The sequence below is a fragment of the Hordeum vulgare genome, chromosome 3H (genome assembly GCF_904849725.1).
Source record: "Hordeum vulgare subsp. vulgare chromosome 3H, MorexV3_pseudomolecules_assembly, whole genome shotgun sequence".
NCBI lineage: Eukaryota > Viridiplantae > Streptophyta > Magnoliopsida > Poales > Poaceae > Hordeum > Hordeum vulgare.
The window spans coordinates 559,697,591-559,713,693 of NC_058520.1; the positions used below are offsets into that span (position 1 = coordinate 559,697,591).

At 42.7% G+C, this 16,103-nt stretch overlaps 1 protein-coding gene across 2 annotated transcripts; it reads left to right on the forward strand.

The window, feature by feature from the left end:
* The first annotated feature begins 3,098 nt into the window (after positions 1 to 3,098).
* On the forward strand, positions 3,099 to 14,878 carry LOC123445058. 2 transcript variants are annotated; one of them, XM_045121983.1, is made up of 15 exons: positions 3,099 to 3,608; positions 6,378 to 6,636; positions 6,713 to 6,807; positions 6,891 to 6,940; positions 7,449 to 7,498; positions 7,912 to 9,659; positions 9,773 to 9,931; positions 10,010 to 10,441; positions 10,517 to 10,679; positions 11,168 to 11,304; positions 11,557 to 12,743; positions 12,917 to 12,953; positions 13,249 to 13,375; positions 13,461 to 13,590; positions 14,334 to 14,878. In XM_045121983.1, the coding sequence occupies exons 1-15, from the start codon at positions 3,485 to 3,487 to the stop codon at positions 14,430 to 14,432; spliced, it is 4,797 nt and encodes a 1,598-aa protein (XP_044977918.1). In that variant the 5' UTR covers positions 3,099 to 3,484; the 3' UTR covers positions 14,433 to 14,878. The 2 variants fall into 2 exon arrangements, with proteins under 2 accessions (XP_044977918.1, XP_044977917.1); XM_045121982.1 differs by having other exon boundaries at positions 3,100 to 3,608; positions 9,740 to 9,931.
* The last annotated feature ends 1,225 nt before the right edge of the window (positions 14,879 to 16,103 follow it).

Below are 16,103 nucleotides of genomic sequence, written 5' to 3' on the forward strand. Positions count from 1 at the left end.
AATTCAAGCTAACTGGGGGCTAATGTCGGGGATATACCCAGCGGTGTAACCCTTCTTGAAGTTTCCCCCGGTCGAGAAGTGCGGCTCACTCGTGACCCGCCCGAGCTTGGCGACTCACTGGTGACCCGGTAGGCAGGTCAAACGAATGACAAGACCGAAGACCCAAGGCCCTACATACACCCTGGCATAAGGCGACTCATAGAGAGGTCAGGAGGGTTAGCTAACAAGAGAAGGCCCAAAGAAGAGGAAAGACTCCCACAAGAAGGAAACAAGACCCGGATTAGGATTCAAGAGAGACTAGTCCTATTCCTACTCCTAGTAGGACTCTACATGTAAACCTACCCCTTCCACCTATATAAGGAGGGGTAAGCCGCCCCGAGAGGGACAAGATTCATAAGTTCAAGTCATTAGAGATAGACATATTAGACACCCTCGAGATTGGAGGTAGCGATTCCGCACCCATGTAATCGAGATCATCACCTTGATCAATGAAGCACAAGCAGGACGTAGGCTTTTACCTCCATCGGAGGGGCCGAACCTGGGTAAACTCGCGTCTCTCGATTCCGACCAACCCCTCTCATGCTGCCAGATAGCTGCGATGGCCTCACACCTAAGTTCTCTCACGAGGACATATGCCGTGATAGAAACCACGACAGTCACTCTTGCAACCCATCATCTACTTATTACTCCACAATGACTTCCGTTAGGCCCATAACATGGTGAAGTGTCAGGTAGTCGACGTTCATATGACACAACTAAATAAAGTAACAACATACATATCATCAAAATATCGAACGAATGCCAACTTTATATGATTACTTATAACTGGACTTCTCCCATGTCCTAAGGAACAATAGTAACTAGTCACACCTCATCAACATGTTCAACATCAGAGGTGTAATAAATATGATCAAGGATCTGAACATTATGTCTTCCACCAAGTAATCCAACTAGCATCACCTACAAGATGTAATTACAACTAGCAACCTAGAGATACCAATCTGAGATTTTGAGACAAAGATTGAATACACGAGATGAACTAGGGGTGGAGATGAGATGTTGTTGGTGAAGATGTTGATGAAGATTAGTCCTCCCACGAAGGAGGAAGTGTTGGTGATGACGATGGCTTCGATTTCCCCCTCCCGAAGAGGAATTCCTCCGGCAGAATCGCTCTCCCCGAGAGCAAAAGGGCCTATGCCCAAGTTTCCGCCTCGAGATGGCGGCGCTTCGTCCCGAAAGTTATGTCTTGATTTTTTCTAGGGTAAAACACACCATATAGGAGAAGAAAGGCGTCAGAGGATCAACAAGGGCCCCACAAGCCATAAGGGCGCGACCTCGGGGGGGGGGGGGGAGGCGCACCCTGTTGTCTTGTGCCTATGTGGCTGTCCCTATGCGGTGTATTTTTGACTCAATAATTGTTATATATCCCAGATAAAATCTCCGTGAAGTTTCAGGTCATTTGGGGCAACTTGATTTTTCTGCCTTTTTCTCGGTATCTCGGTCGAGAATTCCAGTTTCGAGATACTCCCCTCTTCGTAACGTACCTTACATATTTAGAGAGAAAAGTCATAAGAATTACACAATAATATGAAATAATGAACAATAATAAGACAAATATCAATAAAAATTCATGATACAAAATGGACGTATCAGGTTGCTAAGAGCAACACTTCAACATGGAGAACAACTAGGATTTATGGTTTTTCGTCTTTGAACTATTTGGTGAAGGGAAAGGCTATATGGCATGGAGATGTTTCGTCGAAGGACTTCATCAACTAAATCCCTTATTAAATAGTGTGGAATTCCTTAACTCAAGAAAAGTAAATAAACACTACAAATAACCTATGTGCAAAGACGCTTGAGTTTTGTTTTCACCTTTTTGATTTTCATCTATGCTCGACAATTTTCATAGTTGATACTAAGATCCGTCATGCATTTTAGTGGTCTCGTTAGTTCATTTATCTGTCATCACCAACGTCAAAAATCAATTAGGTTCTAGCTAGATGCACTTCCACAAGTCACACGTCTAACGTTTAGGCCAAATCTACAACTCTACAAGGTATCGAGAGCATACGGTTATACATGCCTCCGATGCCCCCTTTGACTTGCTATCAGTGCAAAGTAGTACAAAGATACAAAACATGTTCTAACCCCCCGCTGACCCACTTAGCTTAAACTGGTAACGTCAAGTAAGGCGTCAACGCTGGCTCGTCTCGGTTCACCAAGGCACTCCGCTTGACATGCAAACGCGAGTATAGACCAAAAAAACGAGCAATGCAATTAAGAAGCAAAACGAGAAACCTTATTTCCAACATCATCAATACAACGTATGACGGAGACTTTTTTCCCGCCATCGCAACCGTCATTAAGATGAGTGAAAAAAAACTAACCTTAATTACCTGCACTTCTAGTATATCTGCCTCTCAATCGAAAATTAATCCAATATTTATTAATAGTGTATTCAAAACTCACTTGTTCTGTTTTTTTTATTTTTGGTTTGGAAATTCACTTGTTCTGTGTTAACTACCCAGGTTTCTATTTCTGGCCTCCTGGCCGAAAGGCTAACCCGGACATTCCTGCAAGATCCACGCCATTGTCTTGATCACTTGCGTTTCCATATCGGGCCCCTGCGCCGGACCGGAGGAAGTACTACGTGGCCGGCACGAACCACTTTGCCAAAACAGGCGCCTGAACCGGTACGCAGAAGTAGCTTCCATCCCACGGCGCCAGACGCGCGTGCCTCCCCACCCGATACGACACGTTCCTCTCCCGACACGGTCGGACGGACAGGACACCCCTCTTCCCCCGATCCGACGGCAGCCACACGGCCACACGATTTCTCGCGCGGTTTTTCTCGTCCCGGCGACCGCACATTTATTACCTGCCCGCCCTTCTTACGCCACACCCCCCGAGCTATCACGCGACGAACATAAACGCCCCCCGAGGCAAGCAGCGGGAGGGGCCAAACTTAGTTTGTAAGCTTTTCGGGGGCGCGGCGGCGAAGCGTGTAGCACTTTTGCTTCGGCGAGCCCTCTTCCCCCTCCTCTCTCCCTGCGACTGCGAGTGCGAGTCCACACACTGTCAAGTTCAACTCCCCCCCAAAGATTCCAATTTTCCCCCGCCCAGCTCCCAAATCGCTCACGCGGCCCGCCGAATCCCCAGATCCCCACCCCCTCCCGCGCGCCCCGGCCCCCGGCTCCGCCCAATTCTAGGGTTTCCACTCCCCTCCCCAAGCTCCCACCGCCAGATTAGGGTTTCCATTTCGCATTCCGCCCTGCCGGAGCTCGCGGTTCCGGCCGATTGGAGCCGCCAGCGCGCGGCCGGCTGCCTAGGGCCTGGATTTCCGGTGGCAGGGGCGGGGGGATGTCGTGAACGCCGGAGCTTGTCTGCTCTTCCCTGTCCGTCGGGGAGCCGAGGTGAGCTGAGCTCAGGCTAGGCTAGGGTTTCGTGCTGCGCGCTCCGTTAGCGAGGAGCGCGGCCGGAGATGTTCTACTCGCAGTTCATCTTGGCCAAGAAGGGCCCCCTCGGGACCATATGGATCGCCGCGCACTTGGAGCGGAAGCTCCGCAAGAACCAGGTCACGGACACCGACATCGGCGTCTCCGTAGGTGGGTGGTTTCCGCTGCTCCTTCGGATCTGGAGCTTCATTTCCTGTTGTAATATGCATACTTCCTCCACGATATGCCCTGGCAGCCATGCAGAGTGGCGGAAAAATAATAATTATGCTCTTTCGCTAACGCTCATTGCTGCTGTATCTGTCAACACTTAAAATTTGCCATATTTGGCGTGTTTATGGCGTTGCTGTATGCTTATTGCGTAGTTATTGCTAGTGGATTAGTAAAGGTGTTACCTTTTTCCCGGCTGCTAGTCTAACTAGCTCCTGCTCGTCACCAGCGGACGTGCAATTAGTTGCCGAGTATGCCAATAAGCTGATTTTTTTTTTGTATATCCTCTACTGCTGGATTATTCGGTATTGCACTACATGGTATTTGTCTCCTTGCTACTGTCTGAGTAGTGTAGAAGTTTACAACCCATTTGATTTGTTAGTTAAATAATGTTAACGGTCCAGGTGCATTTCTATATAGACTCAATGAAATCTTGAAAAGGGCCATGCTTTTAGAGCTTTCCTATTGTGGTTCATTGCTTTCGAGGAGCGAAAGGAAATGTCACCTTGATACTCACTAGTTGCTAGGTCACCAAGAGTTACAAAAATTATTTTTGTATCCACGGCTATCGGTGGACTTCGTTTGAAGAACTAGGCACTGGTGGACTTGTAAAGTCTATCATAGCGGTTAGGTAAAGCTTATAGTCCGAGAATGTTGTCAGCTTCCTGATGCCTTGTGTCTCATGTGTGGTTGTCTACGTGCTATGCCCTAAGCAGAATGGTTCACCTTTCTAGGCAGACTACTCCTTGACTAGTTTTTGTGTTTTGTCGTATCTGTTTTGGGGAAGTGTGTTTATGCATTGTACATGCGATGAGCAGCGATTTACAGAACCCACACGTTCCGACCATGTTTGAAAACACACATGAGAGTTTTCTTCAGCATAGTCTGTTTCAAATTTAACCTCCTCAAATGGGTATTTGTTTTATTTTTCTTGATACAGATAATTTGATTTTCTTTGTTTTACATGTACTGAAATGAAGCATAAAGTGAGAGGGTAGACTTCCAGTAAATGTGTGCTTTAGCTATTGTTGCACTTTGGAACCATTTTCTGTTTACAATCCTGTAGAGAATAAATGGTGTACCAATAATAATTTAAAGAAAAGGCCAGACTACAACACAAGGAGAGTATGTTTAATATCCAGACAGAGTACACGAAGACAATGCAATGAAAGGAAAGCCAACAAATAGAAAGTTAAAGAACTGAATAGCATGTGTATTGCCTATTGCTTGAAAGCCGAAAAGTTTTGTAACTTTGAAGTGATCTTGGAGCGTATTGTGAGGTAGCAATCCACAACCCTATTATCTTTGGAGGTTTGAATGATGATTGATCACATTTACTTTCTTTCTTCATACGCAATGGTCTGTTGCTGAATGTAAAGATGATGCTTCCATTTAAATTTTAAAGTAAAAAAATACCCCCACTTCTTCTTGTAGACAATGATAATGCTGAAATGCTCCAAAGGTTGCCAACTAATCCATCTCACTATCCATTTGAAGTATAACATTTAACACATGATGCTCAATATTACGAGGAACCATGGACTTGAAGGAATGAGGCAGTATGATGTGTAACTGTAACACTTCTTGGTGAGAAACCTTGGATGAGACAAATAGGTCTTGGAAGTTGATCCAAGAAAACTTCATCTAGTTTTACGTTGTGCAGCAATCCTGACACACACACACACACACACACACACACACACACATAAATAAATAAATAATTTCCTGTTACTTTCATGTAGCGTCAGGCTAGGTTTATAATGATTTTAGGTAGCTAAGACTACTAGAAATTTTATTCCAATTTCAGTATAACATATGTCATGATTACATATTTTTACCAAGGGGCGTGGAGCCGTAAAATATCGAACAAAAAATCACGTGTACTTCTATTATGTCTTAACCTAGAATTTTTTCTTGAGAATTGTTGCTTTCTTGTTCTTAGCATGCACATGCATAATTGTGTCCAGAGGTATTGGCAGTAATTATTATGGAATTTCCTGTTAACGATTATCATTTTGGCAAATAAAATTGGTAGGTATAATTTTCTTTTACGAAAAAAAATATTCTGTGTGGATAGTTTATCTTTTTGTTGAAAGAAGTAGTCTACTATGTCATGAGTCAAGCGGTGTAGTGTCAGGTCGGACTCTTTTGATCTCATGCAGATGCTACTTTTCTGTCATTCTTTGCTGTAGGCTTTTATCATTTTGGCTGAGCCATCGTGCTCCATAAACTGCGTCGTTGACACATGTAATCGTACTTATTCGTGAAGAGATGGCACGGATAATCACAAATCACGAGTGCACCATCCCTTGGCAAGAGTCAGCTCAGAAAGTTAATCGGTGGGAAGATTTATCTCAAGTTTCCAGTATATGGAAACAATGATCTCTCACATGGATTTAATATTTCTAATTAATTAATCAACTGTTTGGTGGGTTATCGCAGGAAGATTTTATACAAACATAAACTCACAAGTCAAAGAAATCAGCACTTTATGACTGGCGCATACTTATTTCGAAGGAACTAGAGAATGTTGTTAGTTTGTTACTGTACTATGAGTCAGCTTGACAGGGCAACCAACCGCTCATCTCTGAAACAATCTCTATGGCAATTGATATACTTTTGGATAGAAGTGCTGTTTTGTCCTGATATTTCTCATTTCTCTGTTCCATGCTCTTATTTTTAGCAGAGTGCTAATTATTAATATTCCTGCAGATTCAATTATATTCCCTGAGGTTCCGATTGCGCTGCGATTATCCAGCCATCTTATGGTAGGCGTGGTCAGAATCTATTCTCGGAAGGTCAACTACCTATTTCATGATTGCAGTGAAGCTTTGCTCAAGATAAAACAAGCATTTAGGTCTGCTGCTGTTGATCTCCCCCCTGAAGAATCAACTGCTCCATATCATTCTATAACACTTCCTGAGACATTCCACCTTGATGATTTTGAGTTACCGGAGGCTGAATTTGAGGGGTAAGGTCACAACTCTTGGTGTGATGTTTGTTTAAAATATGCCCTTCAGTTGTCTAAAGACTTCACCATGCTCCAGGGACATTGATCATCATATAAGCTCAAAAGAACAGATTACCCTGCAAGACAACCCAGAGAGAACAGGATATTCAACATCTGAATTTGGTTTAGATGGTTGGTTCTTTCTGTGTTCACATCTTTTACTTTTGAAATTATGAACTTATCTGTTAATGATGTAAGCATTTCTAAATGTACAGAAAGATTTGGTGATGGCAGTTCTTCACATATGGGTTTTGATTTGGAGGAGGTAATCTTAACTTAATTAACCTTTTTCCATGTGTCTGCTGCAAACATTTGTGGTGCACATTGCGCATTATATTCTGCATGCTGTTAAGGCGTATAGGATCATTTGGAGGATGGCATTGGACAGTTGGTCAATGGTTCTGAGTGTGACATGCATTTATTTGTTCTTGAAATTATCTGCATTTGTCTTCCAGCTGTATTGGTTTATTTTGGTTCCTTACATAATAAATGTGCTAATTCATTGAAACAGAAGTCATTTATATTGGGTTATATTCGGTTCGTTACATAATAAATGTGCTAATTCGTTGAAATTAAGGTTGTTTATGCAAGTCAAAGATTGAAGAAAGCCCTTTAACTCTTGTCCTTCTGTGTCTTCTTTACATTATGTGACTTAATTAAATACTCCCTCTGTATCAAAAAATGTCTTATATTTTGATAGAGGGAGTAGCAGTCAGAGACAGATAATCCAAATGTTAAACTCTCTTCAAATGCTGACTTATTTTTGTTCTCAGGAATTATTGCTGGCGAAGGATCACCCAATTCAACTCGAATCTGGTGATGGGTAAAGTCACATCTTTTGTCTTTTGAACACTAATCCCATGGGCTTTTCTTGGAATCTATTATATTGCCTGGTTGCAAGGGCCTGTATTTGGGTTTTATAGTTACCAAGAAATGATTTTACGTTTCTCCAGGCTGTTTACTTCGATTTTAGTGTCAAACTTTATATTGTATAAACCTACTATAAGAAGATCAGTTACTAGCCTCTGCTGTCAGATATATAGATGTCCTTCCATATATGTTAACTGTTTGCATGCTGAGTTGCAGTTTTCATTGATTTATCATGCATACGATGAAAACATTTTTCACTACTTGGTTGCCTAGGCATTTTTGAAGGGGCAACCCATTGCATCTGTCTTTTTGCTCGTATTTTGCTATATTGACATTCCTTGTGTCTTTCTTTTTATGTCTCTCCAGCATCATCATTCAAGGTCAATCATCACTTCATCTTACGGATATGGATGTTGATGATAACCCAAGTAAAGATGAAGGGGCTGAAGGATACAACAAAATGGATGATGAACCTTCTACTTCCAGCAGGCAAAATCAATCGAATGCAGATGATTCAAGGAACAATATTCCTAATTGGACTGGTTACAATTTGCGCACTCCTGATTTGAATGACATGCTTTTCCACAATGAAGATGATGCAGGGCCATCGACTTCATACTATCAGCCTAGTCCCTTCCCTTGTGATGATCCTGCATCTCCTGCATCTCCTGCATCTCCTGAGTTTGTAAGCGCTCAAGCCCCGGCTACACCTGGATTAATGGAAGAAACAGTTCCTTCCAGAGTGCACGAAAGTCCTGTTCTGAGTCCGCAACGGAAAGCTTCACCATCAAGCAACGAGGAAACTGCAAAGGTTGACAATTTTGCTGCTCCACCCTCATATTTTCTCCATTCAGCTGCATCCAATGCTAACGATGCTGCTGGTGCTGAGATGGTGGGATTTGGATTGGCTAAGCCTGTGCAAGTTGGGTCTTCTGTTGATGTACAGGACAATTTTCCTGCTCCATCCTCAGATTTTATCCATTCAGCTGCAGCAAATGCTAATGATGCTGTTAGTGCTGAAATTGCTGAATTTGGGTTGGCTAAGCCTGTGCAAGTTGAGTCTTCTGGTGCTGTAGCTCCACCCTCAGATTTTCACCATTCAGCTGCAGTAAATGCTAATGATGCTGTTGGTGCTGAGATGGCTGAATTTAGAGTGGCCAATCCTGTGCATGAGTCTTCTGGTGCTGTACAGGAGAATTTTGCTGCTCCACCCTCAGATTTTCTCCATCTAGCTGCATCACATGCTAATAATGCTGTTGGTGCTGAGATGGCTGAATTTAGATTGGCTAATCCTGTGCAAGTTGAGTCTTCTGGTGCTGTACAGGAGAATTTTGCTGCTCCACCCTCAAATTTTCTCCATCCAGCTGCATCACAAGCTAATGACGCTATTGGTGCTGAGATGACTGAATTTAGATTGGCTAATCCTGTGCAAGTTGAGTCTTCTGGTGCTGTACAGGAGCATTTTGCTGCTCCACCCTCAGATTTTCACCGTCCAGCTGCAGCACATGCTAATGACGCTATTGGTGCTGAGGTGGCTGAATTTAGATTGGCTAATCCTGTGCAAGTTGAGTCTTCTGGTGCTGTACAGGAGCATTTTGCTGCTCCACCCTCGGATTTTCACCGTCCAGCTGCAGCACATGCTAATGACGCTATTGGTGCTGAGGTGGCTGAATTTAGATTGGCTAATCCTGTGCAAGTTGAGTCTTCTGGTGCTGTACAGGAGCATTTTGCTGCTCCACCCTCGGATTTTCACCGTCCAGCTGCAGCACATGCTAATGACGCTATTGGTGCTGAGGTGGCTGAATTTAGATTGGCTAATCCTGTGCAAGTTGAGTCTTCTGGTGCTGTACGGGAGATGGATTTTCTGAGGCAACACTGTGTAACTGTGGATATGCCACCAGAACCACAAACATCAAACCTGGTGGCTACTGTTGATAAGTCGGTGGTAAATACTGACAATATAGCTGTATCAGGTCAAACACTACCTTTTAAAGCAAACATGGGAACTGTGCCATTTGTTCAGGATACTTCAGAGCCACGCGCTAATGGTTCTATCGAGACATATGTGACAGGGAATCAAACACATTTTAATGAGGGGTCAGTAAACGTGCAAGGTAAAGTTGACTTTAATGTTTTTCTTTTTGCAAGTCTCAAAATTCTTGTGGCCATCTGATTTTTTACTATGTTTTGGCAGGGTATAATTTTCTTGCTTCTAATGTATCTGTAGAGCCATACCCTAGTGGTTCTACTGAGCCATGGGTGACAGGGCAACAACAACAAAGCTTTTTGTCCCAAGCAAGTTGGGGTAGGCCTAGTGGTCCTCCTACCGAGCCACGCATGACAGGGCATCCAACACATTTTAATGAGGGATCAGTAAATGTGCAAGGTAAAATTGACTTTATTGTATTCTTTTCAAAGCCAGAATATTTGTGGGCATCTCATTTTTTAATATGTTTTCTCGCAGGGTATAATCTGCATGCTTCTAATGTGTTTCTCGGACACAACTTACAAGAAATGCCACCAGGAATGACACACAGTAATATATCAACTGCAGCTTTCCAGCAGAACACCGGAACAATACCGCAATACATGTCATATAATGATAGACCAAATGACATGTTTACCTCGAATTTCCCAGAACGCGAGAGAATGCTGTCAGCTCCATATATTGGATTCCACCAGACAAATGACTTGGGACAGTTAACTGCAGAGAAAGGAATCACTGAGTCTGATGGAAGTAACAAAATAGGTAGCCTTAGTAGCAGGAAACGTCACTTGGAGGATAGCATGCCAGCTCCAGAGAGTAGGACTACTGAAAATTTGTCCAGCAGACCACATGGTCAAAGAACCACTGATGCTATTTCTAACGATGACGATATACTGGCATCTATTTTAGGTATGGATAATTTAATCCACATAATTTTTGCTACATCATCTTCCTGTGTTGTCTAATTATGTCTTTTTGTATTAGTTGGTAGAAGAACCCCTGGATTGGTGCTTGATTCAACACCATTACCACCTAAGGCATCATCTTCGAAACGCCAAAGGTTGACACCGAAGACCGCATTGGCACCCAAGTCCAGGACACCCAAGAGAAGAGTGAAAATGGATGATGACACGGTTATACACGCTGAGTACGTATATGCTTCATTGCCTGCCTCTAATGAACTTGTTTGTGGAAACTCTGTGACTATCCTTTCAAAATGTATTGACGTGTACTTGTCCCCTCTTAACGTGTTTACTGTGAAGTGTGATATACCTGTTCTTTCTTGTACCTCTTATTATTTCAAGAAATTCTTTGTAATTTCTGTTTCTTTCTTCTAAAGAATGCACGCCGCACTTTTCTTCAAGGTTTTCTTATTGTGACATTCTTGTCATTGGATGAGTAGTGGAGAAAATATGACAATCTTTTGAGATTACGAGTCTTGCAAGAAATGTTCTTGCCAAGCTATTGCACCTTTACAAGTGTGCTATTGCTACCTTTATTTATCAGACTGTCATTCTTTAGCGCACAATTCCACTGTAATATGCACATAGAGTATACAATCACTGAACAGTACAGACCATTTCGTCCAAGTAATGTTCTATTGTGAGCTTACTTATTAACTCTTCCCTTCTCCAGTATTATACGGCAGCAGTTGATTAGCACTGAGGATATAAGGCGCATTCGGAGAAAGGCTCCATGCACCCGTACTGAAATATGGATGATCGAGAAAGGTTCACTAGAAGATGATATATTCCGCGAGCCTATATTTTCCTGTAAGTTCTCTAAATTGTCTTTGATTTTCTGTATCCTCTTTCGTCGCTGATATTAACTTCGCAGAGGAAGCAAATTAATCAGAAGTTAATTAGTCTATTACTCTTACCATCTTAGTATTATTCTACTCCCTCCAATCTAAAATAAGCGACACTTACTTTGGATTGAAGGGAGTAGTATTTAGTAGTTGTGTGTAACTGGTGTTAATTCTATGTTTTCAGTCTTTACTCATGGATGTTTTGCTTCCCAATTAGGTATGCACAAGGACCTGAACGATTTACACTATCGAACATATGAGTCTGTTTCTCAGTTCACCATACATAACAGGGAACCGCAACGACAAGTAGACATATCTGAAACTATCCCAGCAGATAACAGAAATGCTGGCACCTCTGGTGCAGAGGAAAGTGCAGCTCTTGATCACCAACTTCATATGGTTCTACCAGATACCAACAATGTTGACATCTCTGGTGCAAAGGACATTGCAGCTCTTGATCACCATCTGAACATGGGACTACCAGATGGAGCTCACAACGTTGGCATCTCTGGTGCAAATGATAGTGCAGCTCTGGATCACCAACAAAATATGGGACTACCAGATGGAGCTCACAACGTTGGCATCTCTGGTGCAAATGACAGTGTAGCTCTTGATCACCAACTTCATATAGGACTACCAGATGGAGCTCACAATGTTGGCATCTCTGGCGCAAATGACAGTGCAGCTCTTGTTCACCAACTTCATATGGGACTACCAGATGGAGCTCACAGTGTCGGCATCTCTGGTGCAAATGACAGTGCAGCTCTTGATCACCAACTTCATATGGGACTACCAGATGGAGCTCACTTAGATGCTACACCACAGGAAGCAACTGGTACAGTTGATGCTACAGCTGCATTTGGTTTGCAAATGCCATCTGACAAACTTGATAACAACATTGAGAAAGTAACTGAATTTGGTGACGGGAAAGAAATCCCACTTGTTGACGAAACAAATGCTGTTACAGACATTACTGCTCATGATGATACACTGGATAAGGACTGCCATCATGATGTTTCAGCAGACATGCAGAGGAATACAAATGCTGATACACCTCTATTTGTGCAAGATGGCATAACCCATGATTCTGCTACTATAACAGATGCTCCAGATGTTGCTTTACATAGTTCTGGCCCAGCGTGTGCACAAGCAGTGGACGGTCGGGAAGGGGAATTGAGTGAGATTGTTCACAGTGATATTAATGCTTTTGAGGATAAGGAGATGCCCACTTCTGAGATCACTGGACTGGAATTGACTGAATGTGCCTCTGGTTTTCCTCAACCAACGGAGCATGAGAATGCTGTGTCGGCCATGGGAGAAAATTCTGGCTTGCAAGAAAACAATGCAGGATCCTTCACGGACATGGACAACACCGGGCATGACTTTGCACTGAAGGAAATCAGTGTAAGTCCACGTAGAAGTTTTCACTTACATGAATGATTTGTTCCTGTAACTGCTAAATGCAGCATGTATTCTACTGGCTGCTTCTGGCACATCCTTGCAATGCAACTATATGCACTGTTTTATTTCATTGTCATTAAAGCCAGATCATAATTGGTATTTGGTTTAAATTACAGGATTTTGGAAGTGCAATTCATGGTGTTGACGGCACAGGTAATTCTTCGGTCCAGATAAGAACTATGAACTTGTACCCTAGCATGGTGTGGATTCATTATGGTTGCAGATCATCTTTAAATGTATCAGAAAAAACATGTCCCTTGTATCTTCATGACACTTTTTTCCTGTGTCACCGGACTCGCAAATGTTGCTGATGTGGCTGCCCAAATCCATGTTGTTAACTAAAATTATAGTACATCAAGTTCTTCCCAATCATGTGCTTACTATGTTGCTTATATGCCGAAAGAAATTAGTTAAGCTTTTGACGTAGTTCTACTGTATACCATTTCAGATTTTCCACACTATGATGATGATGGGGACTTTGATGAGGCAATTGATCTTGATGATGATGATGATGAGCCAAATCCTGACGAATTCCAGTCTCATGATGCACTTAGTGGCTGGTCTTCTCGTACCAAGTATGGATGCAATTTTAATTCCTCAAGACTTGCATTCAGACTTTGTCAGTTTTTTTCACCGTGTGCTGCTATTATTCGTGTGCAGGGGCGTTGCAAGATATCTCAAGACTTTATTCGATGAAGAGTCTGGTCGGGGGAGAAAGAATGTTGTCATTGATCATCTAGTGCATGGGAAGACTCGGAAAGAAGCTTCAAGGATGTTCTTCGAGACCTTGGTACGTCATCCATTTTGCTTCATGGTCCTTGTGCCTTATTTTGCTTGACGCTAGTGCATTTTCACCCGAGTGCGGCGTTTCGGTGCCCAGGCTCATCTGCACCCGTTTAGTGAAGAAATCGAAACAAATACTAAAAAAAATCAAAAAATCCCCCAAAAAAATGTGTGATGGATAATTTGGTGCGTGAGATCCGCTCCAATTTTTGTATAATTTGAACATCTGAGCAGCTCTCGGCAAAAAGGACAAATCGGGTCAAAACGGTGCATGTGCAGTAAACTTTTTTAGAGACCCCGAATTTGTCTTTTTTGCCGAGAGCTGCTCAGATGTTCAAATTATACAAAATTTGGAGCGAACCTCACGCATCAAATTATCTGTCACCCACAAAAAATTTGGTATTTTTTGAATTTTTTAGTATTTGTTTTGATTTTTTTACTCAGCAGGGGTGCAGATGAGCCTGGGCTCAGAAATGGATTTTCGATTTTCACCCATTGTAGAAAAACGTGTGTGTAGGCCACATTTTATAGTCACATCTCCGTTTAACATGGCATTTTACATTCAACATCTTCCATGAACATGCTGCTAGGACCATGTTGTCTTTGAATAGTCTCAGTCTGTAACATCTTTGAAATTATTCCGCAAAGCTCTTGTGTCTATCCTGGTCGTTTGAACCCCGCGTCTCATGGGATCGTACCAGCCAGCACAAGCTGTCAGTACTTACGGTATGTGCTCTGCTCCATTGACAGGTGTTGTCGACGAAGGACTACATTCAGGTGGAGCAGGTGAACCCCTTCGATTTAATAAACGTGAAGCCAGTGTCCAAGCTCCTGAAGACAGATTTCTAGACCGAGACCGCCCTAGCAAAAGTGGCATGGTATACATACATCTTACAATATCTGTCACAGCACCGTCAACAACATACAGATTGGGGTTCAGCTGTTTGTTGTGGTAACTTCCCCCCATTTTCTGTTGTTTGTTGTTAAATTTACCCCCCCTCCTTAGTATCGTGTCTCCCCGCACTAATCTGTGCCTAGCTGATCTGAAGCTGAGCTGAAGTAGTAGGGCTTTGTTGTTGTGCTCCATGTTGGCTGGGTGTATATATGATGATTAGCCCTGTGTAAAGCTAAGTTTATTATGCCGTGTAATGTTGGTAGCGTCGTCGGCTAAGAAGTTATTTGCCTGCCTGTTGTTTCCTTGAACAGTCCTTGGGAACTGTATGCATCTGGATCTGTTGGACTGCTTGTATTTGGAAGTTCTCCTCATCTTTCAGTACTGAATTTCACCGTCTTTACAGAATTTGGGAAGAACTTTCTCTGTTTGTTCGTTCTGTCCGTTTGCTCTCTGAAGATAACATCATATTTTTTGCCGTGTGGTTGACTCTGAATTATAACATGATGAACATGATGATGATGATGATGTATTCTTGTTCCATGAATGAATAAGATTTCAACCGCACCGCCGTTCCATTTGACAAGCAAGGAAGGGATTTAAAGCGACCTGTGAGCCGTGGGAGGCGTTGGGCTTTTAAGGTGGCAGCAAAGCGTCTCGCTCTCGCTCTTTACTGTACCTGGAAAATTGAAAGGAAACACAAAAATGAAAGGGAACACAAGAAAAGGGTCATGGAGACGACGACGACGCAATGTAGGAACACAGACGCAGACGTTGGCCCCTCAATCATAGACGTGTTTGATCAGTCTTCCCGGGCATAAAAACCGAAGACCGAGACCGAATCTGAAAAGACCGAATAAAAAAGGGACAGCACAAACAAAATATCGAATTTGTTACGGTCTGTGTCTGAAAGACCGAATAGCCCGTAAAGACCGAATTAGAAAAAGGCCATATAATAGTTTATCAAAGGCCCATCCGGCTAGCCCAAGAGACACATCCTTGACCTCGACTTCAATGGTTCACTTCCGTTCCCCATTCTCCCGGTCTCTCCAGACTCCGAGTCCCACTATGAACCCTAGCCGCCACCCCTTGTTGTGGCCCGATGCATGACGGCGCCGTGAACCAATGATAAACCACAAATGTAGGGGATCGTTTGTAGCTTTATTTGATAGATAAGAGTGTCGAACCCAACGAGGAGCTAAAGGTAGAATTAGTATTCTCTCAAGTTTTATCGATCACTCATACAACTATATGCACGCTAACATTTACTTTACCTAAAACAAGTATGAAATTATTTTGCATAAAAGAAACTAGAAGTACTTAGTAGATGTAATAGATAGTTTTGCAAAAAAATAAAGAGCAAGTAAATAAAAGTTAAGGCTATTTAGTAGACAACTTTTTGTGTAATGCAAGAGAAAGATTGTTCATAGACAATTGAATATAACATGATAGATACTTATCATATGCAATGAGGGCGAGGCATACGCTAACACACTTTTCGTACTTGGATCATATACACTTATGATTGGACCTCTAGCAAGCATCCACAACTATTAGAAATCATTAAGGTAACCCAGCCATAGCATTAAACATCAAGTCCTCTTTAATCCCATACCCACACAACTCTC